Source organism: Apis mellifera, linkage group LG1 (genome assembly GCF_003254395.2).
Source record: "Apis mellifera strain DH4 linkage group LG1, Amel_HAv3.1, whole genome shotgun sequence".
Taxonomy (NCBI): Eukaryota; Metazoa; Arthropoda; class Insecta; order Hymenoptera; family Apidae; genus Apis; species Apis mellifera.
This window is the reverse complement of record NC_037638.1, coordinates 23,522-45,459: the sequence shown is the minus strand read 5'-3', so window position 1 is coordinate 45,459 and position 21,938 is coordinate 23,522. Positions and strand designations below refer to the sequence as shown.

The following is a 21,938-nucleotide window of genomic DNA, read 5'->3' as shown; positions in this document are numbered from 1 at the left end:
TTTTTTTATAATTTTTAATAATAAAATATATTATAACATTATAACATTATATAAAATATATATATTTTATAAAAAAGAGTTATTTCAACAAGGAAATTCACAGTATAAAAAATTTCTTCCTATCATTATGTATATATATAAATAATTCATAATATTCATAATTCAAATATTTTTGTAGAAATTTAAATAAAAATAAAATTAAAATATCATTGGAAAAACTATATTTTCTTTTGATTAATTAAATAACGTGAGATTATAAGTCTCTGAATTTGCGCAGTGCCTTCATAAATTTGATAAATCTTTGCATCCCGCATTAATTTTTCTACAGGATATTCGGTATTAAATCCAGCACCACCAAAAATCTGTAAAAAATTTCATATATATATAATTATTTCAAGGAAATATATATTTTTAAGAAAAATAAATATATATTAAATAATAATTATGTACTTGGACAGCATCTGTTGCACATTTATTAGCTATATCACCACCATAACATTTTGCAATACTGGCAAGAAATGTAGTTGTTGGAAGTTGATGATCGGAAGCCCAAGCTGCTTTCATCCATGCAAGTCTAGCAGTTTCGATACCAATCGACATGTCTGCAAGCATAAATGCTATGGCTTGATGTCCTGCTATTATCGTATCAAATGTTTTACGTTCCGTTGCATATTTCAAAGCTTCATCTAAAGCTCTTTGGGCTAAACCAACTGCTCCAGCTGCTACCTATAAAAAAAAAAATGAAAAATAATATCTCAATTTTCAATTTCAATTTAGTCTCTTTTTAAAAGTGTTTTCACCGATGGTCTGGTTTTATCAAAGGTTTTCATAGCAATCTTAAATCCCTCTCCTTCTTTGCCCAAAACATTTTCTTCTGGAACACGAACGTCTTCAAACGTTATCATTCGAGTATCGGAAGCTCTTTGACCCATATTTATTTCCTGTTTTAATATAAAAAAAATTTATAATAGTTAATAAAAAATTTATAGGATAAAATAATTTAATATAAAATTCGATAATAATTTAATTTAGTAATATAAAAATTTACTTTTCGACCAGGTGTTAAACCTTCACTTTCACGCTCAACAATAAAAGCTGTGAAAGCTTTATTAGTAGGAGCTTTCGGATCAGGATTTGTTCTCGCTAATAAAAAATACCTATGCAATACAACAATAATTTTTTATATTCTATATATTAAATTAATTTAATAATAATTAAATTAATAATAAATTCAATATACCAATTGGCAACACCTCCATTTGTTATCCACATTTTTGTTCCATTAATGATCCATTCATTTCCTTTTTTTTCAGCTTTTGTTTTAATATTTGCTACATCTGATCCAGCTCCAGGTTCGGTAACACAATATGCCTATAAATTTTATAACAAAATAATTATAAAAAAATTATATTATTATAAATATAAATTTAATACATATGAATTTCATTATATTACAGCAACAATTGGCTCTTCAAGAAGTCTACCAAGATATTTCTTATGTTGTTCTTTATTTCCAAATGCAATTACAGGAGCTTCCTTTAAAGAAATATTTAAATAATATTATTTTATACAAATATAAAAATATTATAAAAACAAACTTACGCCTAATTCTGTTCCATCTAATGCAGTTAATATTCCTGTACAACCATAAGCTAATTCCTCTGTGATTAAACAACCGTCAAAGTTATTAAATTCCATACCTCCTATGAATAATAAATTTACATATTACATTTATAATTTTTTCTTTAAATTTTAAAATTTAAAAATTTTTTTCTTTTTTTTTAAACATATAAATCTATAATTATACCACAATATTTAGGAATATGCTTATGTACTAAGCCTAAACTCCATGCTTTTTTAATAATATCCCACGGATATTTTCCATTTTTATCATATTCTGCAGCTACTGGAATAATTTCTTCTTTTGTAAATTTACGTGCTAATTCTTGTATTTCTCTTTGCATATCATTTAATTCTAAAATAAAAATATCAAATAAAATATCAAATAAAAATATATTTTTCATTTTTATAAATGATTTTATTTTTTTTTTTTTATACTAACCAAAGTTATATCCTACAGCATAATCAGATTTTGATGTAAATTTCCTTATTGAATATGATATTCTTTTCAATATCTGGAGAACATATAATATATATTTATTAATATTTTATATTGTATAATATAATTTATACATTTTATAATTTAATTAAATAAAATAAATAAAACAGATTATATATTTTTAGATTTAAATTTATTATTTAGATTTTATATTTTTTTTATATAGCATTATTTAAATAATTTATTTTTGTATAAAATTTCATAATACACAGTACTTACCATCGTTGAAACATTGAAACGTGAAAACATTTTGATAGTTTTTTGTCTTTATAATATGTACAATTTTAAAATCGTTCTTTTATAACTTCGTTTTTAATTTTTAATATATTGAAATTTATAAACTTTATATATATGAAACGTTGATTTTATTAAGAATTCTTACAAAAATTTTATATTAATATTCATATATAAAATGTATTATTAAAAATAAAAATTTGTGGATTATTAACAAAACTAAAATTTATTTTATTCGTTAAAGTTATCGTTAAATATATCGAAAAGAAATATTTGCTAATAATTACACCGAAAATAGAATATTACTTATCATCACTGTTCCTAATCTTTTTGAACCTTAGACTAATGACGAAAACAACGAAACGTTATTTCTTTATACTAAAATTCAATTCCCCTACCACTTTCACTTATTCAATTATTCAATTTAACTAATTTAAAACAATAAAGTTTTCATAATTATACATGTAATTATTATTTTCCACTATAATTAATCTAGTAAATAGTATATTTTATTTATATTATTTAAATAATATATTTTATATATATTTTTTTGTATTATATTATAATATAATACTAAATATCTACAAATTTTCTAGTTTAACTAGAAAATTTTATCCATATTATCATTGTAGATTGATTTTAATATCAAATCTATTTTGATATCAAACCAAATTTTGACATCAAATTTATAAAAAAAAACTAAAAACAGATCTTCGATATCATATATTATATGGTGCCAAATAAAAATTCAGCTTTTTCGATTATTTAAAAATGAAAATATTTAAATATTATTCTTTTAAATAATTTTGCGAATAAATAAAATATGCACGATATTATTATTTATAATTATTTATTTGTTCTGTCACAATGTATAATATAAGATATAAAATTACAATTCTTAATATGATTCGATTATTAAAGACAGTTCTTTTTCAACTTTTTTCAATCAATTTTTTATTTTATACGCTGTTTGCGTCAAAATCTTTTTAATCTACAAAATCAATATCATTTACCAATATCTATTTATGCGGAAATGCACAAATTATAATTTTCATCACGTATATTTATCAATATTGTAATCGATATTGAAAAAATAATAATAATTGAAAAAATAATAATAATAATAATAGAATCTTAATAATCTTAATAAAATATATATATATATATGTATAAATAAATTTTAATTATTTACATATTATTATTTACATTATTTAAATATCTTAAAGAAAATTTTAAATTTGATCGAATTTAAATTAATTATTTATATTTGTATATATTTAAAATATAATTCCACAAATTGACAAGCAGAAAATTATACAAAATATTAACATTATAAGTATATAATAAAATGTAAATGTTTAATTTGTAAACGAGAACAAGCAAAATATGTAATACATGTGTAAATCTATAGTCTTCGATGTATAGAGTTTTCTTTGAATCCAGTTAATATTGTTTTATGAAAGATACAATGAAGTTAAAAAAATAGATCTTTTTTTTTATTTTTTTAAATTATTTGACAAGAAATTGTCATAATCTTTTTAGCATGATGATAGAAATTCATCCATTGACAAACAATCCTACGGCAGCTTGGCATGAATTATCACAACAGCAAAAAGTTATTAAAATAAATACTAAACTTCCAACAACTGATGCGCCGAATGATAAGGTAAAACATTTAAATTATTTGTTAGCTTTTTTTTATTAAAAATATTTGTTGAATTTAACCTAAAATTGTTTTATAGAATCAATATTAGATATTTATTGTAATTTATAAATAATTTATTGAATTTATATTTTACGAAAAAATAATTTATTGTAATTTATTAATGTTTAAATATTTTAGCTTCGTGTTGTTTGTATGAGCGATACTCATTCATTAACACCATTTATAAAATTTGATATACCTATGGGAGATGTCTTTATACATGCTGGAGATTTTACAAAATGTGGTAGTTTACAAGAAGTTATAGACTTTAATGATTGGATTGGTAATTTGATATGTTTTTTTTATAGATTTATATCTAGCATATAATAATAATTATTTTGTTATAGGTAATTTACCACACAGAAATAAAATTGTTATAGCTGGTAATCATGAACTTAGCTTTGATCCTACATTTACTCATCCCTTTTCTTTACAAACCAGTGGTAATCGTCAAAAACATACAGGGACCAGCATTCTTGATAACATACCTACATTAGGAATGTCCAAAGATACTCTCGCAGAAGCAATACAGACTACTAATATTAAAGATTATTTGACAAATTGTATTTATTTAGAAGATTCAGAAATTATAATACACGGAATAAAGATATATGGCACTCCATGGTGAATATTTTGCATTATAGAAATATTTTATATATCATATTTCTTTAAAAATTTTTTATATTTTAGGCAACCAGAATTTTGTAAATGGGCATTTAATGTACCTCGTGGAGAAGCATGTCTTTCAAAATGGGAAATGATACCATCAGATACAGATATTCTTGTAACACATACACCACCTGTAGGACATGGAGATTTGTGTTGTAGCGGTGTAAGAGCTGGATGCGTCGAATTACTTTCTACGGTTCAAAATCGAGTTAAACCAAAGTACCATGTTTTTGGTCATATACACGAAGGTATATCATTAAATTAGTTCGTTTTTCTTTCATATTAATTATATATGTATATCATATTATAGGATATGGTATCTCAACCGATGGAAAAATAATATATGTAAATGCATCAACATGCGATTTAAATTATTTACCAAGTAATCCACCAGTAGTCTTCGATATAACATTACCATCTGGTCATTATAAATCATAAAAAAGATTAAATATAGTAATAAATTTCATTACATTTCTTACATACAAACATATTAATCAAGTATATATAAAAAAAACATTAATTTATTTATGTATATATTTTTATGAATTTTGTTACATATTACATTATCTTTTATATTTAATACTATTCTAGAAAATTGCAGATCACATATAAAAAAATTATAATTCTCAGATATTGATATTAATATTGCCTAGTTTTTTAAAATACTTAACAAACGCTGAAAATAATTTTTAATATTACCAAGTTTGTTTATCTTTACTTATCTTTACAAATGTAAAAATATTATAATCATTTTTTAAAATATTATTCATTAATTTTATTCATATAAAATAACATGTAAATAGAACACTTTTGTACTTATGAAATTTTAGTTATATTATTTTAAGAAACTATTTTACAAATATGTTAAAGAAATTAAAAATACTTCAAAGTATTCAAATATTACAAGACTCCTGCATACTGTATATTTTTTTATACGAAAATTACATAATTTCATTTTTATTAAGTTATTGTATATAATATAATAAGTTAAGTTATATACGTCTTTGTCATGTTTTTGTCGAGTGTACACAAAATTTTAATTATTTATTTTGTCAGCAAAATATTTGATATCGCAGTGTACATCGTATATTACATATACATCGTAAATAATTAATTCATAATTCATAGATTATTTGTAATTTTTAATGTAATAAACAATATTCATTAATAATAACGTGCAATATAGAATAATATTTGAGTATTAAAATTTAATATATAGGAAATAGAACAATATGTTCTAATTAGTAACGAAAATTCAATATATTAAAACTTTATATTTAATCAATCGAATAATTTGAGATTTTAGTTACATTTTACGAATGATATAATTTTTAAAGAAAATAAAATATTTCTAAAAATGCTTTAATCGTTTGAACTAATGGTACGATAATAAAATAATATTAATAGTAAAATGTACATAATTTTTATCATAGTAATAAAACATTTAAATTCAAATTACATTTTTTAAAAATATTTATTATAATATCCAATTTATTATAACAAGTAGTACTTTTTTAAATTGAGAAAAATTTGCATATAAACAATGCTGTATCTATATATTGACTTATATTTTCAATATTATATAATATTGGTCCAAAGCTTTAGTAATTGTAAATTCACTTTCCTCTATGAAATGAGCATAATTATTTTCGATAATAGGATTACGTTCATATAAATGACGATATTTTTTTCCTTTCTTTAAAAATTGTAATGTAGTAGTAAAAGATAATCGAAAAAAATATATCTTCTTGATTTTTCTTTTTTTCTGTTGTATACAATGTAGTAAATTTATATACGATATACTACATCATATCAGATAAAAAGTAAAAAGTTAATTTGCTTTAACGCATAATATTATAAATTGAAAAATTGTACTTACATATTGGAAATTTTTATACATAACGGTAAAAAATGAAATATGCCTCTATGGCGTAGTTATATCGCCATATGGTATGAATGTCTGTTTGCATTTATTACAATACTTTTTATCCCCAGTCTCATATAATTGCCACATATATAATGTTATTTCATACCGTAATAATTAATCAAATTAAATTATAAAAGAATAGAATAATCATATATTCTATATGGATATATTCTGCATATGAAGTGGCAATTTAACGAAAATTTAATTATTTTTAAAAAATTTTACTCCGAAGCTTCTGTTTGCATCTATTACTTATTAACTTACTTTTCTTTTAAAATGGAGAGTATAGTATGCATCTAATGTCTCCTACACACGTCTATTAAAGAAAAAAATACATATGGTTTTCAAATTAAAAACGGGATATTGGTGTTTATCCCAAATTTACTCCTAAGACAAATAAGTTTAACTAAACTAAGAATAACAGTAAATGGATGTAAAAAGATTACATTCTTCTTACATAATTTAAACGAGTACATTATCAGGAAGATTTGTATTTAATACGGTACATTTGAAAACAGGTACGATACAGATTCACCGTTGTGAGTCCGCCTTACAGCCTCAGCAAACATCATTGATACATCAATACACTAAAACAAAAAAAATATAATATTATATTCACATAAATATCTTTTTTAAATATATGATATGATTATTTCTATATGATTATTAAATGATACGATATATTAGAAATAAAATAAAAATAAAATTATATTGAAAGCGAAATATCTTGATGATAATTATTTTTAAAATAATCTTAAAGAAATTTGTAAAACTTATATTTAAATTTTTTTTTAGATAGAATCTTATATTTTTTATTACACATTTTTGTAATAATCTTAATCAAAACATCTATATTTATATTCCATAGATTTTATATTAAAATATTTTATGTATAAAATTATGCATTTAAAATATTTAAGTGCATAAACATATTCATAATCTAGTAATAATATCATTTTTTATGAAAATCAGAAGAGAATCTAAATACATAAGAAAATATAATTTTTTTTTTTATAGAGTTTCATTCCTAAATAAATCATTGTTGAAAACGTATATATTTAATTATATTATATTATATTATATTATTATTATTATTATATATATATATATATATATATATATATATATATATATATATATATATATATTATAATAGAATAAAATAAAAGTGATAAAAAAAAATTTTATGATAAAAAAAATGTAATTAATTTTATTTCAATGTTTATATCTTTTTATCTAATTAATATTATTTAATTAATACACGCACAAGTTGAAAATAAATGAGATTATACATATACATATACTCGATGAATTTTCTAATATCGATTCATTCAAAAATAAATCTTTCTACATATCACTTTATATTTTCAACTCATTTTCTTTATTTAGATACATCTTTATCTTTATTATTATTTACATTTGACTTATACCATTTGATATTGAAAAACATCGTTATGTCGTTGAAATTATATTATATTTCAAATTGACTGGACCAAACTATATAATTCTAAAATAATAAAAAAACTTGTATCCAAAAACATGTAAAAGATATTTTAATTTTAGTTTCATAAAATTTAGTATATATAAAAGATAAGTAAAGATGTAAAATAATTCCCTTTTACATTTACATTTTCTTATCTTTCATATGGTAAATTTTGCAAATAAATAAAATATGTTTTGACTTTGAATATCTTTTTTTTTTTATACAAAGAATAAAAAATAAATCATAAATTAAAAAAAAGATTATATGTATCAAAATTGTATAGTTTAATTTTAATTGGATGATCTTAACATTTTTTTTTAAATTATAGCTTATGTTAATTGCATAAATATATATCTTGTAACTATATATATTATAAAATAATATGTTACAATTATTATTATACCTGTATTTTTGGACAATCCTTCATATGACCATCTTGAGGAATGGTATTTGTTACTACCACAGCTTCAAAACAGGCATTATTAATTCTACTAATCGCTGGGCCACTGAAAATGCCATGTGTTAAAATTGCATATACTTTTGTTGCTCCAGCTTCTAAAAGTTTTTCTGCTGCATGACAAATAGTCCCACAAGTGTCGGCCATATCATCTACTAGAATAGCAACTCTGTCTTTTACATCTCCAACTAATACCATACTAGCAACCTCATTCGCCTTTTTTCTTTCTTTATGTATAAGAGCAAATTCAACATTTAATCGATCAGCGATTGATGTTACCCTGTTAAGATGATCTCCATATTTTATTCTATATATTCATATATTTATTTTATATTAATGTTAATTTTGAATTACCTTTTAGCACCACCAGCATCTGGCGAAACAATAATGCTATTTCGCCATTCTATAATATTTTCTTTAATCCATTTTAAAACAGCTGGTTCAGCAAATAAATTGTCAACTGGAATATCAAAAAATCCCTGTATTTGACTAGCATGCAAATCCATTGTAATAATATGATCAGCTCCTGCTACCGATAGCATATTTGCTACTAATTTTGCTGAAATAGGTGCACGACTCTGAAAAAAAGAAATTACTAATTTCAATTTTATAAAATTACACAAGTCTCTCAAGTCCATTTGCAACTGGAAATATCCTGCAATTTAAAAAAATTGCCATTAAAATTTTGAAAACATTTTAGAAAGCTATACGAGGTCAATAAATAGGGGAGTATATTAACTTGTAAAATTTTTTTTGTAAAAAATATATATCACAACAGAAATTTAATTCTTTAGAGGGGACAAAATATGAATACAATGGCTATGTATATATTAAAATATTCGTTACAAATATATTGTATTTGTGTATATACACATAAAAACAAAAACAATATGTTGCAAATGCACCCCAGTTAGACTCAACAAGAAAATGTAAGTAAAGCAAAATTCAAACTAAATTATAATACACAATGCATTTTGATTTCTTGATTTTGCATAATAATAAATTAAATAAATTTGAAAGAATGACAAAATAAATTTTATAATTTTAGAATTATGATCATGTACATTTTGATATTGTATAAATATTATTAATAAATATATTCTTTAAATAAACACAAATGCATTATGGTCTAAAAGATAATTATAATTAGATTATCTTAATAAATTTTAAAAACTCTAATTTAACATTAATTATTTTAAAAATTTGTTTTTTTTGTAAGTCATTCTTTGATATAACATTCTATTGATAAAACAACACAATCACAATTTTTTCTTGCAAAAGCATTATTTCGTTAATAAGATTGGCACTTTTTGATTAGTATATTTAAACAACAATAGTTTTATAAATTAATAGTAATTAAATTAGTACCCATTTAACATATAAGTTTATATCCCATTATGTATATATAGATTATTAAGAATGTATATAAAATACTATTATATTAATATTTTGCCCTCTTATTCAAATAACAATGTGCTTTATGATCACAGATAATTCCATTCATTCAATTATTATTATTTATTTGTACTATATATAGCAATAATTATAAGTATTGTTAGTCCTACAAAAATAATTTTAAAAGAAATTAAGAAATTAAGAATAATATTAAAAAATCGAATTTTGTTTATCGAGTTATAAATACAAACGTTACACTCGACAAACATTACAATTTTATTGTTCTTATACTCACTGTAGAGAGGTCGAGCACAAAATCCTGAAAATACCCAACTATTCAGAATTTAATTTAATGAGTAAAATATCAATCTTTTAACAAGAATTATATTACCAATAATTTAAATTTATTATTGGTATAGAATACTACAATATGCTATATATAAAGATTATTAAAAGTTAAATCGTAATAATAATTTTTATTATATTTCTTATAATATTGATTAAATTTTTATGAAATCAATATTCCTTTATTGTGCTTATTTCTTTAAAATGTTATGATATAGGCAATTATTAAAAATTTAAAAAAAATATTAATAAATTTTTCAAAAAAAGATTTAATAGATTAAGCTGCATTCTCTCAATAGACAATGATGTAAATATTATTATATGAATGTATAAAAGGCCCCCCTCGATGAATTCTGATATTAATTTTGCAACATTCATACGGGTTATCTAACTTTTGATAACCTTCTGATAATTACTAAACGTAATACTTCGGTTATATTTGTTGTTTACAGCTTTGTTAATTATTTATTGCAAAATTATATGAACTTTCATATCGTTTATATTACATGAAATATAATTTTGCAACGAGACCACATATATATGTGTGTGTGTGTGTGCAAATACATACACACACACACACACACACACATACATATATATATATATATATATATATATATATATATATATATATATATAAATAAAAATTAGTATTTTTGTAAAATGATTTCATGCAAATTATGTGTGAAATATAAATATTTTTATTAAATAATGTATATACTATATATATCATGAAATATGTATTTTGTATTTTCAAGTTATCCCAAATGTATAAAATGTATAAAATGAATGATCTTTTAAAATATAATATATATTTTAGATTTTTCAAATGCATGCTATATTATATATATATATATGTATATATATATACATATATATATATATATATTATTATAAATATAAATTACTTTTTAAATAATAAATATATATAATTTTCAGACATTATTATTTTTTTATATATTCTATATTTTATATATTAAATTTTTGCTTATATATTTATTATATATATTTTATATATATCTATTATATGGTGAATATTTAAATATTTAAAACATTTATAGCGTATATCCAAAGTTTTAAATCATTTTCTTGTCTCATATATCAATTTACAATTAATATCAATTTATATTAATTATGATTTTAAAGAAACTATAAAATAATAAATTCCAAAAAACAAAACAAATATATCATTTGATACAACCCAATGATGTAAGCCAAAAATTTATAAGCATATCTTGTATGATGATGAAAATTCATTTTGCATTTCAGATATGATATTATTTCCTTGGTCTGTTACAAAGCTATTAAACAATAAATAGAATAAAAAAAAAAAGACCGCTACAAGTTACCCTGAATTTCCACTCGTTTGACTTCATGACAATTTGTTTCTTAGAATTTGTCTTGTCACCTCCATCACCACCCTGTGAAGATACGATACAAAAAAAATTTAACTTCTTCTTTAACAAACCATACTTTCCTTATTGCGGCAACCACATTTTTCTTTGCACTTTAGTTGTATAGAATACTTAAAATAAATAATTTTGATTAAAATTATAACTTACTATATAAATTATTTAAAATATAATTATTATATCAAACTTGTTTATAGGGAGAAATAAGCACATAAACATTTAATAAACATTTAATTAAAAGATAAATATATACAAAGCTAAATTAGGAATTTGAATATTATATTATTTTATAGAAATTATAAATATAGCATTTCTTCCCTACAGGAGTATCTACTTTATTTACATATATAAAGCAATTTAATTATATTAATTGACAGCATACATCAATAAAATGATTATTATGTATATTATATATTTAGAATAGATTAGATTCAAAGCATAGTTTTTCTAAATTATTTTTTTTATATAAGTATTTTATATCCACACTTTGTATGCTTCATTTGTTTGTGTGCGTGTGCGCGCGCGCGTCCTATATGTGTACGCGCGCGCGCATGTATGTGTACATATTAATATATTAATTAATTAATTCTATTAATTTATATTAATAATACGAGTAACTTATAATTTCAAAAATAATAAACAATGAAAATATATAAATATAATAAATAAATAATTATAAGCAGAAATAGCCATCTAATTATTAATAAAAATAAAATAAAAACAAAAATCAAAATACAATATAAATTATATTTATCATCATATAAAATTTTAAAAAATTGGAATATTTTGATATAAACTTTACAAATATGCTTATAAGATATGATAATTATATATATATATATGTATGTATATATATATATATATATACACATATATCATAAGAGATACATTATTTAATGAAATAAAATATTAGAAAATAAGAAAAACTAGATAAAATATTTTTTTATGTTAATATAATATAATATAAATAAAATAAATTGATTTCATTGATTTTTTAAAAATCATCATTATTTTTTTTAATTTGATAATTTCTATGTATATAATGTTACAATTGCTAAAAAAAATAAAATAAATATTATTTTATCAATATATCCTACCTTATCCTTTTTATCTTGTCTCGCATATGGGAAACACGGAATTACAGCAGTTACTCGAGATGCAGAAGCAATTTTACAAGCATTGATCATAATTAACAGTTCCATCAAGTTGTCATTTACTTCTCCGCTTCCACTTTGTACTATGTACACATCTTCTCCACGAACAGATTCTCCTATTTCCACACTAATAAAATTATAAAAAAAAAAAAAAAAAAAAAAAAAAAAAAAAAAGAAAAAAAAAGAAAGAAAAAAAAAAGGAAAAAAAAAATAAAAGAAAAAAAGAAAGAAATATAATTATCATAATCTTATTAATATATATTATACATAAACATATCATTATATAAAAAATTAATGAATTTAAAAGAATACTTATAAATATGAATGCAAAGTATAGTATGAACCAACAATATGACACCACTAAATATGAATAAACAATAACATGGCAATAAAATCATATACTTATCATATACTTATACGTTATAATATTTTATAATTACTTTATAGTAATATTTTTATAGTTACGTTATTGTCAAAATTCATTAGAATGTGTATTAATAATTGTACTAGTTGACCTTCAACTTAAATATCGCGGTTTGATGATATTTGAGAGAACCGGCCTTGCGCGACAGGGTTGTTTGTACATTAGCAGGGTTGATAAATCAACGAAAATATGGAATGATTAAGATAAACGTATTAAAAATGTTCTTTTCCTTATGGAAAGATAAATCCGATAGAAAGAATTATGTGAAATTTTAGATGACACGTGGTCAGAACTTTAGTTTAACGCAATGACAATAACGTGGTTATAGCGATGAATACGATTATTACCATGTTTCGAGGTTACTAAATTTCTTCGTGACAACTTTTCCAATGTCAATACCAAGTCTATCAACAATGCGTTGAGCTAAATCTGGATGCGATGTGCCACTAAAGACTTTAATGTTTGGCATTCTGCTCTGCAAAAGTCGCCCGCGAGAATTTTCCAAGTTTGCGCGTAACAAACTCTTGGCACGCACTGGCTGAGACACAGGCATCACTAAAACAGAAACCACAAAGAGATTATCCAATCAGAGAACGTTTTTAAAACCGGATATGATGTAAATATTATGCTCCGCCCATTCAGTGTTAAGTCCTATAACCGCGTAAATGTATTTCTTATCGTACATTTTTTTTTTTATTAACAAAATAATAAATTAAAGTCAAATATAAAAAACATATAAAAATTACATAGCATTTAGAAATATCATTGGCGATATTTTGATTATATTATATCATTATATGATCGCCTCTATATCTAATTCTTTATTTAAAAGAAATTTTAATCAGCTAATTTTATAACATTTCAAATTGCTATACGTTTTAAAATTAATTTTAAGATTTATATTTTTATTTATATTTTTCCTTATTCTTATATCATTCAAAATAAATTTAAAATATAATTAATATTTATCATGTTCTAAATTATAACCTTAATCAAAATATCTTGTCAATAGATGTTCGTTTTTATTTAGATTTTAAATACGTTTTATCGAGAATACAAAGATATATTAAATATTATGCTTTGTTGGCAGATATAAATCATAAAGTAATTAAATTATAATCATTATATTCATATTTTTTCCAACAATTTATAAATTGGCGCCATAACGGGCAATGACGTGAACGTAGACAAAATTCAAAAGGGTGAACACGAGCAGGTGACAGTCAACTTTTCTCATCAATGTGGCGCCGGCAGTGATTAAATGATAAATTGGATGTATCCGTGAACGGAGATTTTAGTATAGAACACGATTTAGAACGATCGTTTTTTTAAATAGAAAGAGAGAGTAAGCTCAATCACTATTACCTTAAAGATTTGTGCACGTTGACGCATTCAGCGAACTTCGTTAAACTATTCGAATGACGATGACAGTGTACTGACTCTCACCGATTCGGAAGCTATGGCGAACATCGCGGCACTGAGAATCCAACGCGAATTTAAAGAGGTTATAAGAAGCGAAGAGGTAAGCGAATAATAATTTTGTATAATTTTAAAAAAATATGATTTGTTTTGTATTCAAGATATAAATATTAAAATTGCTTAACAATATCAAACAGTTATGTTATACTATTCCAAAAATATTTCATGTGTGGCGTGACAAAAATGCCGCAATTCATTGGTTGATAAAATCACCGCGAACAAAGCATAGGCACCTGTTGTATAGTATTCTTGACTGTCATCAACATTTAATCTCGTTAAAATTCACCAATTAAACATTTATATTTTGTCGCAGTAAAAATATTTCTATTAAATATTTTTACTTAAGAAAAAAATAATTCTAAATAAATTCTCTGTACTTTTCAGATATTTCAATGGACTAAAATACAATTTTAATTATATAGAATAATACATTTCCGTTTTGTATTTGACGCTAATCATTGACAAATTATTTTTTTTATTAATATTTTATCGAAATATAATACATACCATTTGTCATTAATTTCTGTGAGCATTGACATATTCGCTCGTTCTTCTGTTCTAAAAGATCCATTCTATATGCACACAAATATATCTGTTTTCATTATTTCCACATGTTTATAGAGAAGTAGAATACACCAGAATATCTCAATCTTTATATTGCAACAATATGGTAAATTATTAGTATACGATATTACATCATTTCAATATCAGATGATAATGTCATTAGGTCATTGGTTATATTTTACATACACTTTTCAAAAAGTCATTTATATGCCATTACAATGTTATTTTCTATATGCTATTTCTATATCTGTTATTCAATAAAATCATTATATATTTTATAATTTATATAAAAAATTATATAACTCTTTATATATTAATACATAATAGGCAATTGCAATGTAATTACCTGCAATTATACTTTCATGTTATTGATTTTTGTGTTTTTATTATTCATTTGTTTATAGATTTAAAAAAAAAAATGTAAGATTAATTTTGTTTCATGCAAATTGTAGACACATTCAAGTAAGTAAATATATTTTGAAAAAATTTTAATGATAATATAAATGTAATATAATGATTATAAATCATATATGTATATATATATATATTTGTTTTTTGTAATTTATTTAAATTTTGTTGTAGGTTGCAAAATGTGCAATTAAAGTTGAATTAGTAAATGACAGTTTTACCGAATTAAAAGGTGAGATTGCGGGTCCACCAGATACACCATACGAGGGAGGTAATTTTGTGCTCGAGATTAAAGTTCCCGAGACATATCCCTTCAATCCTCCTAAAGTAAGCACTTTGTAAGTCAATACGATTAAATTATGTTAATGATTAAAGTATCAATTTTCTTTTATTCGAAGTTAAGAAAAGTCAATATAACCTAAAGCATGACAAAGCACTTTCCAACTTGTTTGTATTTATATTTATAGAAACTTTTTTTTTCATAATATTATAATTTAAATTGATATAAAATATTGCAAAATATTGAAAATATTGAAAATATTAGAAATATATTATATCAATTTTATAAATTAAGAAATTTAGTTATGAAATGTTATAAAAATGATTAAGAATCAGTTATAGATATAAAGAATATATACATATTTATATATATAATATGTTTATTATTTATCGTCATTTAATTATTATATTTTATCATATACATTTTTTTTTCTCCTTTTATAGGTACGATTCATAACAAAAATATGGCATCCTAATATATCTTCAGTAACAGGTGCTATTTGTTTAGATATATTGAAAGACCAATGGTATGTAATTATGTATTTAATAAGAATAAAATATTTTAATATTTTAAGTCACATTTCATATTTTAAATATCGCATTTTAGGGCTGCTGCCATGACTTTGCGCACAGTATTGCTATCATTACAAGCTTTATTATCCGCAGCAGAACCAGATGATCCACAGGATGCAGTAGTGGCTAGGCAATATAAAGAGCACCCAGAAATGTTTCGTCAAACTGCCAAACATTGGACATATGTGTATGCAGGTGGTAAGTATATATTTTCTAATTATAATCATAACATTATGATTTTGCTTATTATATATTGAAATTATTAATTATTAATTATTGCAAAAATAAAATAATTATAGGACCAGCAAAGATGCCTGATTTAGATGATAAAATAAGACGACTAACAGATATGGGAATCGAAGAACATAACGCAAGAGTTGCTTTATCTTCATATAATTGGGATTTGGAACGCGCTACTGAACAGCTCTTCAGTTAGTGATAACTGTATAGTTAATCCATCATATAAAAACACTGCTCATTTTGTCATTACAAAACTTCTGTAACACCATGTTCAATTATCGATACCATAGGAATTTCATAATCAAATTCAGCACTTGTAACGACAATATTTCAATGGCAAAAAGATTCACAGAAAATTCATTTTAATAACCCTAAATAATACTCATTTATTTAACGTGTAAAATAGGCATGAAAAAACAGTAATTAATAAAATCTGTTAAGTCCAACTTAATAGTCAAATTTTAAAAAGCTGTATGAAAAATATATCATTTTTTATCTTACGTTTATTAAAATTTTAAAATTGTTATTTAAGCCATAAAGCATTTATCATCCTTTTTTTTTGTTTCAACATTAAAAAATGGCTTTATATGATAAACAATTATTAAATCTTTTTGTACAAATAACTGTATACTTCTAAATTTTTTTTTAGATGTTCCTTTCACTTTATGTAATTGTCTTTAAATGATATATATATATATATGTATGTATGTATATATATATTGTGCTCTTTATTGAAAAATTTTTTGCAAAGAATAGCATTATTTCATTTTGATGATATAACGATATCTATCTTGTATATGGTTTTTTATATTAAAATGAAAACCATGATTAGTTTATATTTTTGTCATTAGATTTTTGTAGATTTCTTTAAGCCATAAAGAGGCTTATTATTTCTATATTATCTTAATTGTATCTGATTGTACATTATAGATATCAACTTGTTAATATTAAATGGAATTTGTAAAAAGAATCATAAACATAAATGTTATACCGTTGATATTTAAATTCTGTACATTTTTGGTGATGGGTTATATGGTATATTTTCAATGATTCATAATATTTATCATATCGTTTATAAATATTTTTTTTTTATGTATGCATAGTTTTTTGTACTCGAAGCTGGAGATGTACATTCCACGTTAAAAATTACATTTATCATATATTACGTATATATTAGAATAATGTTACAAAATAAATTTTGTTTCTAAATAACATTTAAAAATCAACAATACAAAAAATGGCATTGATTCAATCGACACTTCCAGCTTATGAAATTTAAAAAAATTTAAAGTAATTTATATCTAACTAAAAATATTTAATAAAATTGATTATAATTGTGTTTGTGAAAAATTGCTTAAAAAAATTTATAAATTATAAAATTTGAGAAAATAATTATTCTCAAATCACTGATAAAATAGCTAATCATATTATAGAATACATTTGAAACTTGTTCAAAAGGTTACTCGTGAAGCATGTTATCTTCTTTAAAATTTATATATTATTTTATATTTTTCTTAATGCATCACGTTGAAACAGAGATTTTTAATTTTTTTTTTACATTCTTTTCTATATTTTCTAATAATTTTGTATAGGATATATTAGAGATGTACCAGTGGATTAGAATACTATTTGTTATATTTGATTTCAAGACAAATCTTTGAAAATAAATATACATTAATTTAATTTACGATTAAAGCATTATATATCTTTAAATGTAATTTAATATTTTTAAGACTAACAATAAATAACATTTTTCAATAAAAAGCAATAGGAATTACTAGTACAAACAAATTTTTTATTTTATTATATCGATAATTTTAAGTTTAATAAATTTTTTGTATCATTTGTTATATTATTTAATTATATAATATAAACATAGTTTATGATAGTATTTATGATATTGCTATTCAAATCTATTAGAATATTGTTCAGAAATAATGTTCAAAACAACTTACAAATATTAAATTGATAGAAAAATATATTTACATAAAAAACGTTTATTGCATGTATGCAATAGCAATAAACAAATATATCTTTAGATGGGTAACGTTAATATCAAAATTTATTTTCTTCTTAGTATTTTTTTTTTTTTTTTTTAAATAATTCATGTCGTATAAATCAGTGGAAAGTTTTTGCATTGTCATTAATAAGAAAGTTTATTTCATTTAGAATAGTCTAGATTAAGTTTTATATTTTTACTTATTTTTATCATGAATAATTTTATGCAAACAAATATTGTTCAAACATAAAAAATAATAAAAAATATATATATATACATATATATATATATATATATATATATATATATATATATATATATATATATATATATATATAATGTCATTGATAATAATCTATTACATTATAAATATATGATATATGGAAAAAAATTATTTCTATTTACTTTCATTTTTTTTCTATTTCTATCGAATTACTAATGATAATTATCCATGATTATAAATTCTAATTTTTTTCGAAGAAAGCGTTGTCAAAAATAAATGGTTATTAACATCAACCGTACACATATCTACTACAGGATCAGAAACAGGAATACTATTTACTTGTTTTCCAGTAGATATACTCCATAACGATACACAACTCGTAGATTCTTGATGCGCAGCAACTAACGTGTCATTTTCAATATATATGAAACATGGTCGGGACAATAATTGTTGAGAATTACCAGCATGAAATGTGTGTATTACATTACAAATTGTTGATTCATCATTGCCTTTTTCTATGGTACATACTATATGTCTCGCATGAGGTTGTCTAACATTTGGTCGGGAAGATATCAAAGCATGATTATTTTTTTTATCGTAACATACAGATACAAATGGACCTTCAAGAAATATTTGTTTAGGTGTATATTTTGAATCTTTTTGTTCATAAGCATAACACGTGTTCAAACGACACGCTATGAATCCACCTCGGCTAATACCGCTACCAGGATTAGAAGATACTGTCGCTAGAGAAACTACCGGTGATCTATCACCTGGATTATCTAAAGTTTCAATAGCACCAGAAGTTTGTCTAATATCAAATTGTGTTATAGATCCATTTTGTGCACCCACAAAAAATATGTTTGAATTATCGCCTGACCAACAGCAACTCCACAGTGGTGATTCCGTTTGATAAGCATGCACGATAATATGATTCTGAATATCCATTAATTTTGCACATTTATCAAAACCAACGCTGAGCAATAATGATTGTTGGGTTGCATTAAACGTAACATCTCTTATAGCTTGATTATGTAGAAAAATAAATTGACGTGGTTGAAATTTATCAGAATCAATTTTTTTAATACCATAACCAGAAAATAATGTATTTGTCGACTTCTGAGATACAACTAGGAATCCAAACCATGAATTGTAATCTAATACACGGCAACCGCCTTCCTTACATATCTCTATAGATCGATCTAAATGGAACTTCTTGATCGTATGTTTAGAAATATTTTGACAGGAATGAACAGTCACTTCCGATTGTTGATTTTCTAACTCGGAAATCCGATTTCTCATACTAGCAATTTGTTGTTCAAATAATTTTTCTCTTAGATTATATTTCGAAAGTTCCATTTCTATACGATTTTTCTCGGTAGTAATATTATTTAATTGTTCTTTCAATTTATCTAATTCCGTAGTATCTATCGATGTCAATTTTTTGGCATACAACATTCTGATATCTTTTACAGCAGCTTTTCTATTACATTGCGGACAACGACGATTCGCACTAGTGCAAGAATTTTGTAACCATCTTAAAATGCAACTATGTCCAAACAAATGTCCACATCGTAAACAACATAAACGATGATCCCCAGAACTAGTCCATAAATCCATGCATATCGGGCAAGATTGGTCAGAATCAACCTCAGATTCATCCAAAGTCGTTTCTTTTATCCTCTTTAATCTTGATTCAGTTTCATCGTTAGCTTCTAAAATGTTATACGCAATATTATATTCATTTAAATCCGAAGGATATTTATTATAATAATATTATATAAATTGAAACTCACTTATGTCTTCCGTTTGAACTTCACTTTCTAAATTGCTGTTAGCATTATCATTATTATCAGATTCTTCCGAATAATTTGCCACATCATCCATTTGTACCACTTCTTCTACAATATATCATCAAAATTGAGATAAATTGTTACAGTTATCATTAATTATCATTAATAATTATAAATTCATTTTACTTACTTATATAAAATTTGACATATACAAATAATTTCTTTTACCTTTTAATTTAAGATTTAAAAAGTAATTTGTAGCGTTTCTTATAATATAATATATAAAAAATATAAAAATAATATATTCCTATTCGCAAGAATATTTATACCGTTAATATTCGTTTTATTTTATAAAAATTACTTACCGTAATCCATAACCTCCATTTTACAGACATCCAAATTATTAATTGTTATTTATGAATATATATATATATATATAAATATACATGTTGTACTTTTAAACGACTAGAATTTTAAATAAATAAAAATTTTCGTTTTATATCTATGTTCTTCAGATCCGTTCCGCGAATCAAATATAACAAACCAAATACAACAATAAACATAACGGATATATCGTGACCTTTTCACAAAGGAACATAGTATCGTCACAAAAATGATACCGATGATACTTATTTTGAACGAATTTGATATAATGAAATATTACTTACAGTTTTTTAAATAATAAATTTTTTTTTTCTCTCGACTCGACATTATCGTTTCACTAACATATTTATTAAAATATGACAGAAGTAAATAATTTTAATTTTCACATATGCATATCATCGTTAATATATCATAATTATGGCAATAAAAAATAATTACTTACGTACATTTTAATTATTACACATATTTTTTATTACCTTTGTTATTAAATAATTAAACGTATAATAAGTAAAAGAATTTGCACGCACGATGTTGATACATTCTTGATATTATTCGTTAGAACATTTTAACATTACTTTGATATTAAATCTAAATTAACTAAATACTTTCTTTTTTATATTATTTATTAATGTTAAATAATATAGACGAGTAGAAAAACATTTTTAACTTGAT

At 22.6% G+C, this 21,938-nt stretch overlaps 5 protein-coding genes across 11 annotated transcripts; 2 read left to right on the top strand and 3 right to left on the bottom strand.

The window, feature by feature from the left end:
- Positions 1 to 204: 204 nt before the first annotated feature.
- Positions 205 to 2,695, bottom strand: LOC408567 (probable medium-chain specific acyl-CoA dehydrogenase, mitochondrial). The gene is made up of 10 exons (XM_392111.7): positions 2,339 to 2,695; positions 2,063 to 2,135; positions 1,808 to 1,975; positions 1,603 to 1,703; positions 1,456 to 1,536; positions 1,241 to 1,371; positions 1,049 to 1,157; positions 801 to 941; positions 451 to 726; positions 205 to 362 (listed from the first exon to the last, which is right to left on the bottom strand). Exons 1-10 carry the CDS (start codon positions 2,366 to 2,368, stop codon positions 219 to 221), a joined length of 1,254 nt encoding a protein of 417 aa, XP_392111.2. The 5' UTR covers positions 2,369 to 2,695; the 3' UTR covers positions 205 to 218.
- A 1,020-nt stretch (positions 2,696 to 3,715) lies between these two features.
- On the top strand, positions 3,716 to 6,414 carry LOC410665 (metallophosphoesterase domain-containing protein 1). The gene is made up of 5 exons (XM_394142.7): positions 3,716 to 4,019; positions 4,197 to 4,341; positions 4,406 to 4,682; positions 4,749 to 4,975; positions 5,038 to 6,414. The coding sequence occupies exons 1-5, from the start codon at positions 3,897 to 3,899 to the stop codon at positions 5,163 to 5,165; spliced, it is 900 nt and encodes a 299-aa protein (XP_394142.4). The 5' UTR covers positions 3,716 to 3,896; the 3' UTR covers positions 5,166 to 6,414.
- On the bottom strand, positions 6,245 to 15,520 carry LOC551448 (ribose-phosphate pyrophosphokinase 1). 5 transcript variants are annotated; one of them, XM_016917662.2, is made up of 8 exons: positions 15,311 to 15,520; positions 13,672 to 13,879; positions 12,844 to 13,027; positions 11,684 to 11,755; positions 8,949 to 9,172; positions 8,541 to 8,874; positions 7,112 to 7,241; positions 6,245 to 6,970 (listed from the first exon to the last, which is right to left on the bottom strand). In XM_016917662.2, exons 1-7 carry the CDS (start codon positions 15,372 to 15,374, stop codon positions 7,149 to 7,151), a joined length of 1,179 nt encoding a protein of 392 aa, XP_016773151.1. In that variant the 5' UTR covers positions 15,375 to 15,520; the 3' UTR covers positions 6,245 to 6,970; positions 7,112 to 7,148. The 5 variants fall into 5 exon arrangements, with proteins under 5 accessions (XP_016773151.1, XP_026295856.1, XP_016773156.1 ...); XM_026440071.1 differs by having other exon boundaries at positions 6,607 to 7,241; positions 15,311 to 15,519; XM_016917667.2 differs by lacking the exon at positions 11,684 to 11,755 and adding an exon at positions 10,285 to 10,308 and having other exon boundaries at positions 6,607 to 7,241; positions 15,311 to 15,518.
- On the top strand, positions 14,502 to 17,337 carry LOC726145 (ubiquitin-conjugating enzyme E2-22 kDa). 2 transcript variants are annotated; one of them, XM_016917677.1, is made up of 5 exons: positions 14,502 to 14,846; positions 15,950 to 16,102; positions 16,499 to 16,581; positions 16,662 to 16,825; positions 16,927 to 17,337. In XM_016917677.1, the coding sequence occupies exons 1-5, from the start codon at positions 14,784 to 14,786 to the stop codon at positions 17,061 to 17,063; spliced, it is 600 nt and encodes a 199-aa protein (XP_016773166.1). In that variant the 5' UTR covers positions 14,502 to 14,783; the 3' UTR covers positions 17,064 to 17,337. The 2 variants fall into 2 exon arrangements, with proteins under 2 accessions (XP_016773166.1, XP_016773168.1); XM_016917679.2 differs by lacking the exon at positions 14,502 to 14,846 and adding an exon at positions 15,806 to 15,829 and having other exon boundaries at positions 16,927 to 17,313.
- Positions 17,338 to 19,251: 1,914 nt separating this feature from the next.
- Positions 19,252 to 21,847, bottom strand: Rfwd3 (ring finger and WD repeat domain 3). Of its 2 annotated transcripts, none has more exons than NM_001242554.1 (3): positions 21,248 to 21,437; positions 20,886 to 20,990; positions 19,252 to 20,804 (listed from the first exon to the last, which is right to left on the bottom strand). In NM_001242554.1, the coding sequence occupies exons 1-3, from the start codon at positions 21,264 to 21,266 to the stop codon at positions 19,312 to 19,314; spliced, it is 1,617 nt and encodes a 538-aa protein (NP_001229483.1). In that variant the 5' UTR covers positions 21,267 to 21,437; the 3' UTR covers positions 19,252 to 19,311. The 2 variants fall into 2 exon arrangements, with proteins under 2 accessions (NP_001229483.1, XP_026295698.1); XM_026439913.1 differs by lacking the exon at positions 21,248 to 21,437 and adding an exon at positions 21,743 to 21,847 and having other exon boundaries at positions 19,270 to 20,804.
- Positions 21,848 to 21,938: the final 91 nt, after the last annotated feature.

Bases quoted from the DNA above. Each gene is read 5' to 3' on its own strand.
- LOC726145 (XM_016917677.1), top strand. From the start codon at position 14,784: ATGGCGAACATCGCGGCACTGAGAATCCAACGCGAATTTAAAGAGGTT. The intron at 16,103-16,498 runs GTAAGCACTTTG...CTCCTTTTATAG, and splicing joins ATCCCTTCAATCCTCCTAAA to GTACGATTCATAACAAAAAT. The intron at 16,582-16,661 runs GTATGTAATTAT...ATCGCATTTTAG, and splicing joins GATATATTGAAAGACCAATG to GGCTGCTGCCATGACTTTGC.
- LOC551448 (XM_016917662.2), bottom strand. From the start codon at position 15,374: ATGGATCTTTTAGAACAGAAGAACGAGCGAATATGTCAATGCTCACAG. The intron at 13,880-15,310 runs GTATGTATTATA...TTTCTGTTTTAG, and splicing joins ACAGAAATTAATGACAAATG to TGATGCCTGTGTCTCAGCCA. The intron at 13,028-13,671 runs GTAATAATCGTA...TAATTTTATTAG, and splicing joins TTTAGTAACCTCGAAACATG to TGTGGAAATAGGAGAATCTG.
- LOC410665 (XM_394142.7), top strand. From the start codon at position 3,897: ATGATGATAGAAATTCATCCATTGACAAACAATCCTACGGCAGCTTGG. The intron at 4,342-4,405 runs GTAATTTGATAT...ATTTTGTTATAG, and splicing joins AGACTTTAATGATTGGATTG to GTAATTTACCACACAGAAAT. The intron at 4,976-5,037 runs GTATATCATTAA...ATCATATTATAG, and splicing joins TTTTGGTCATATACACGAAG to GATATGGTATCTCAACCGAT.
- LOC408567 (XM_392111.7), bottom strand. From the start codon at position 2,368: ATGTTTTCACGTTTCAATGTTTCAACGATG. The intron at 1,372-1,455 runs GTAATATAATGA...TAAAATTTATAG, and splicing joins TTGAAGAGCCAATTGTTGCT to GCATATTGTGTTACCGAACC. The intron at 942-1,048 runs GTAAATTTTTAT...ATATTAAAACAG, and splicing joins GTTTAACACCTGGTCGAAAA to GAAATAAATATGGGTCAAAG.
- Rfwd3 (NM_001242554.1), bottom strand. The intron at 20,805-20,885 runs GTGAGTTTCAAT...ATAACATTTTAG, and splicing joins AGTTCAAACGGAAGACATAA to AAGCTAACGATGAAACTGAA.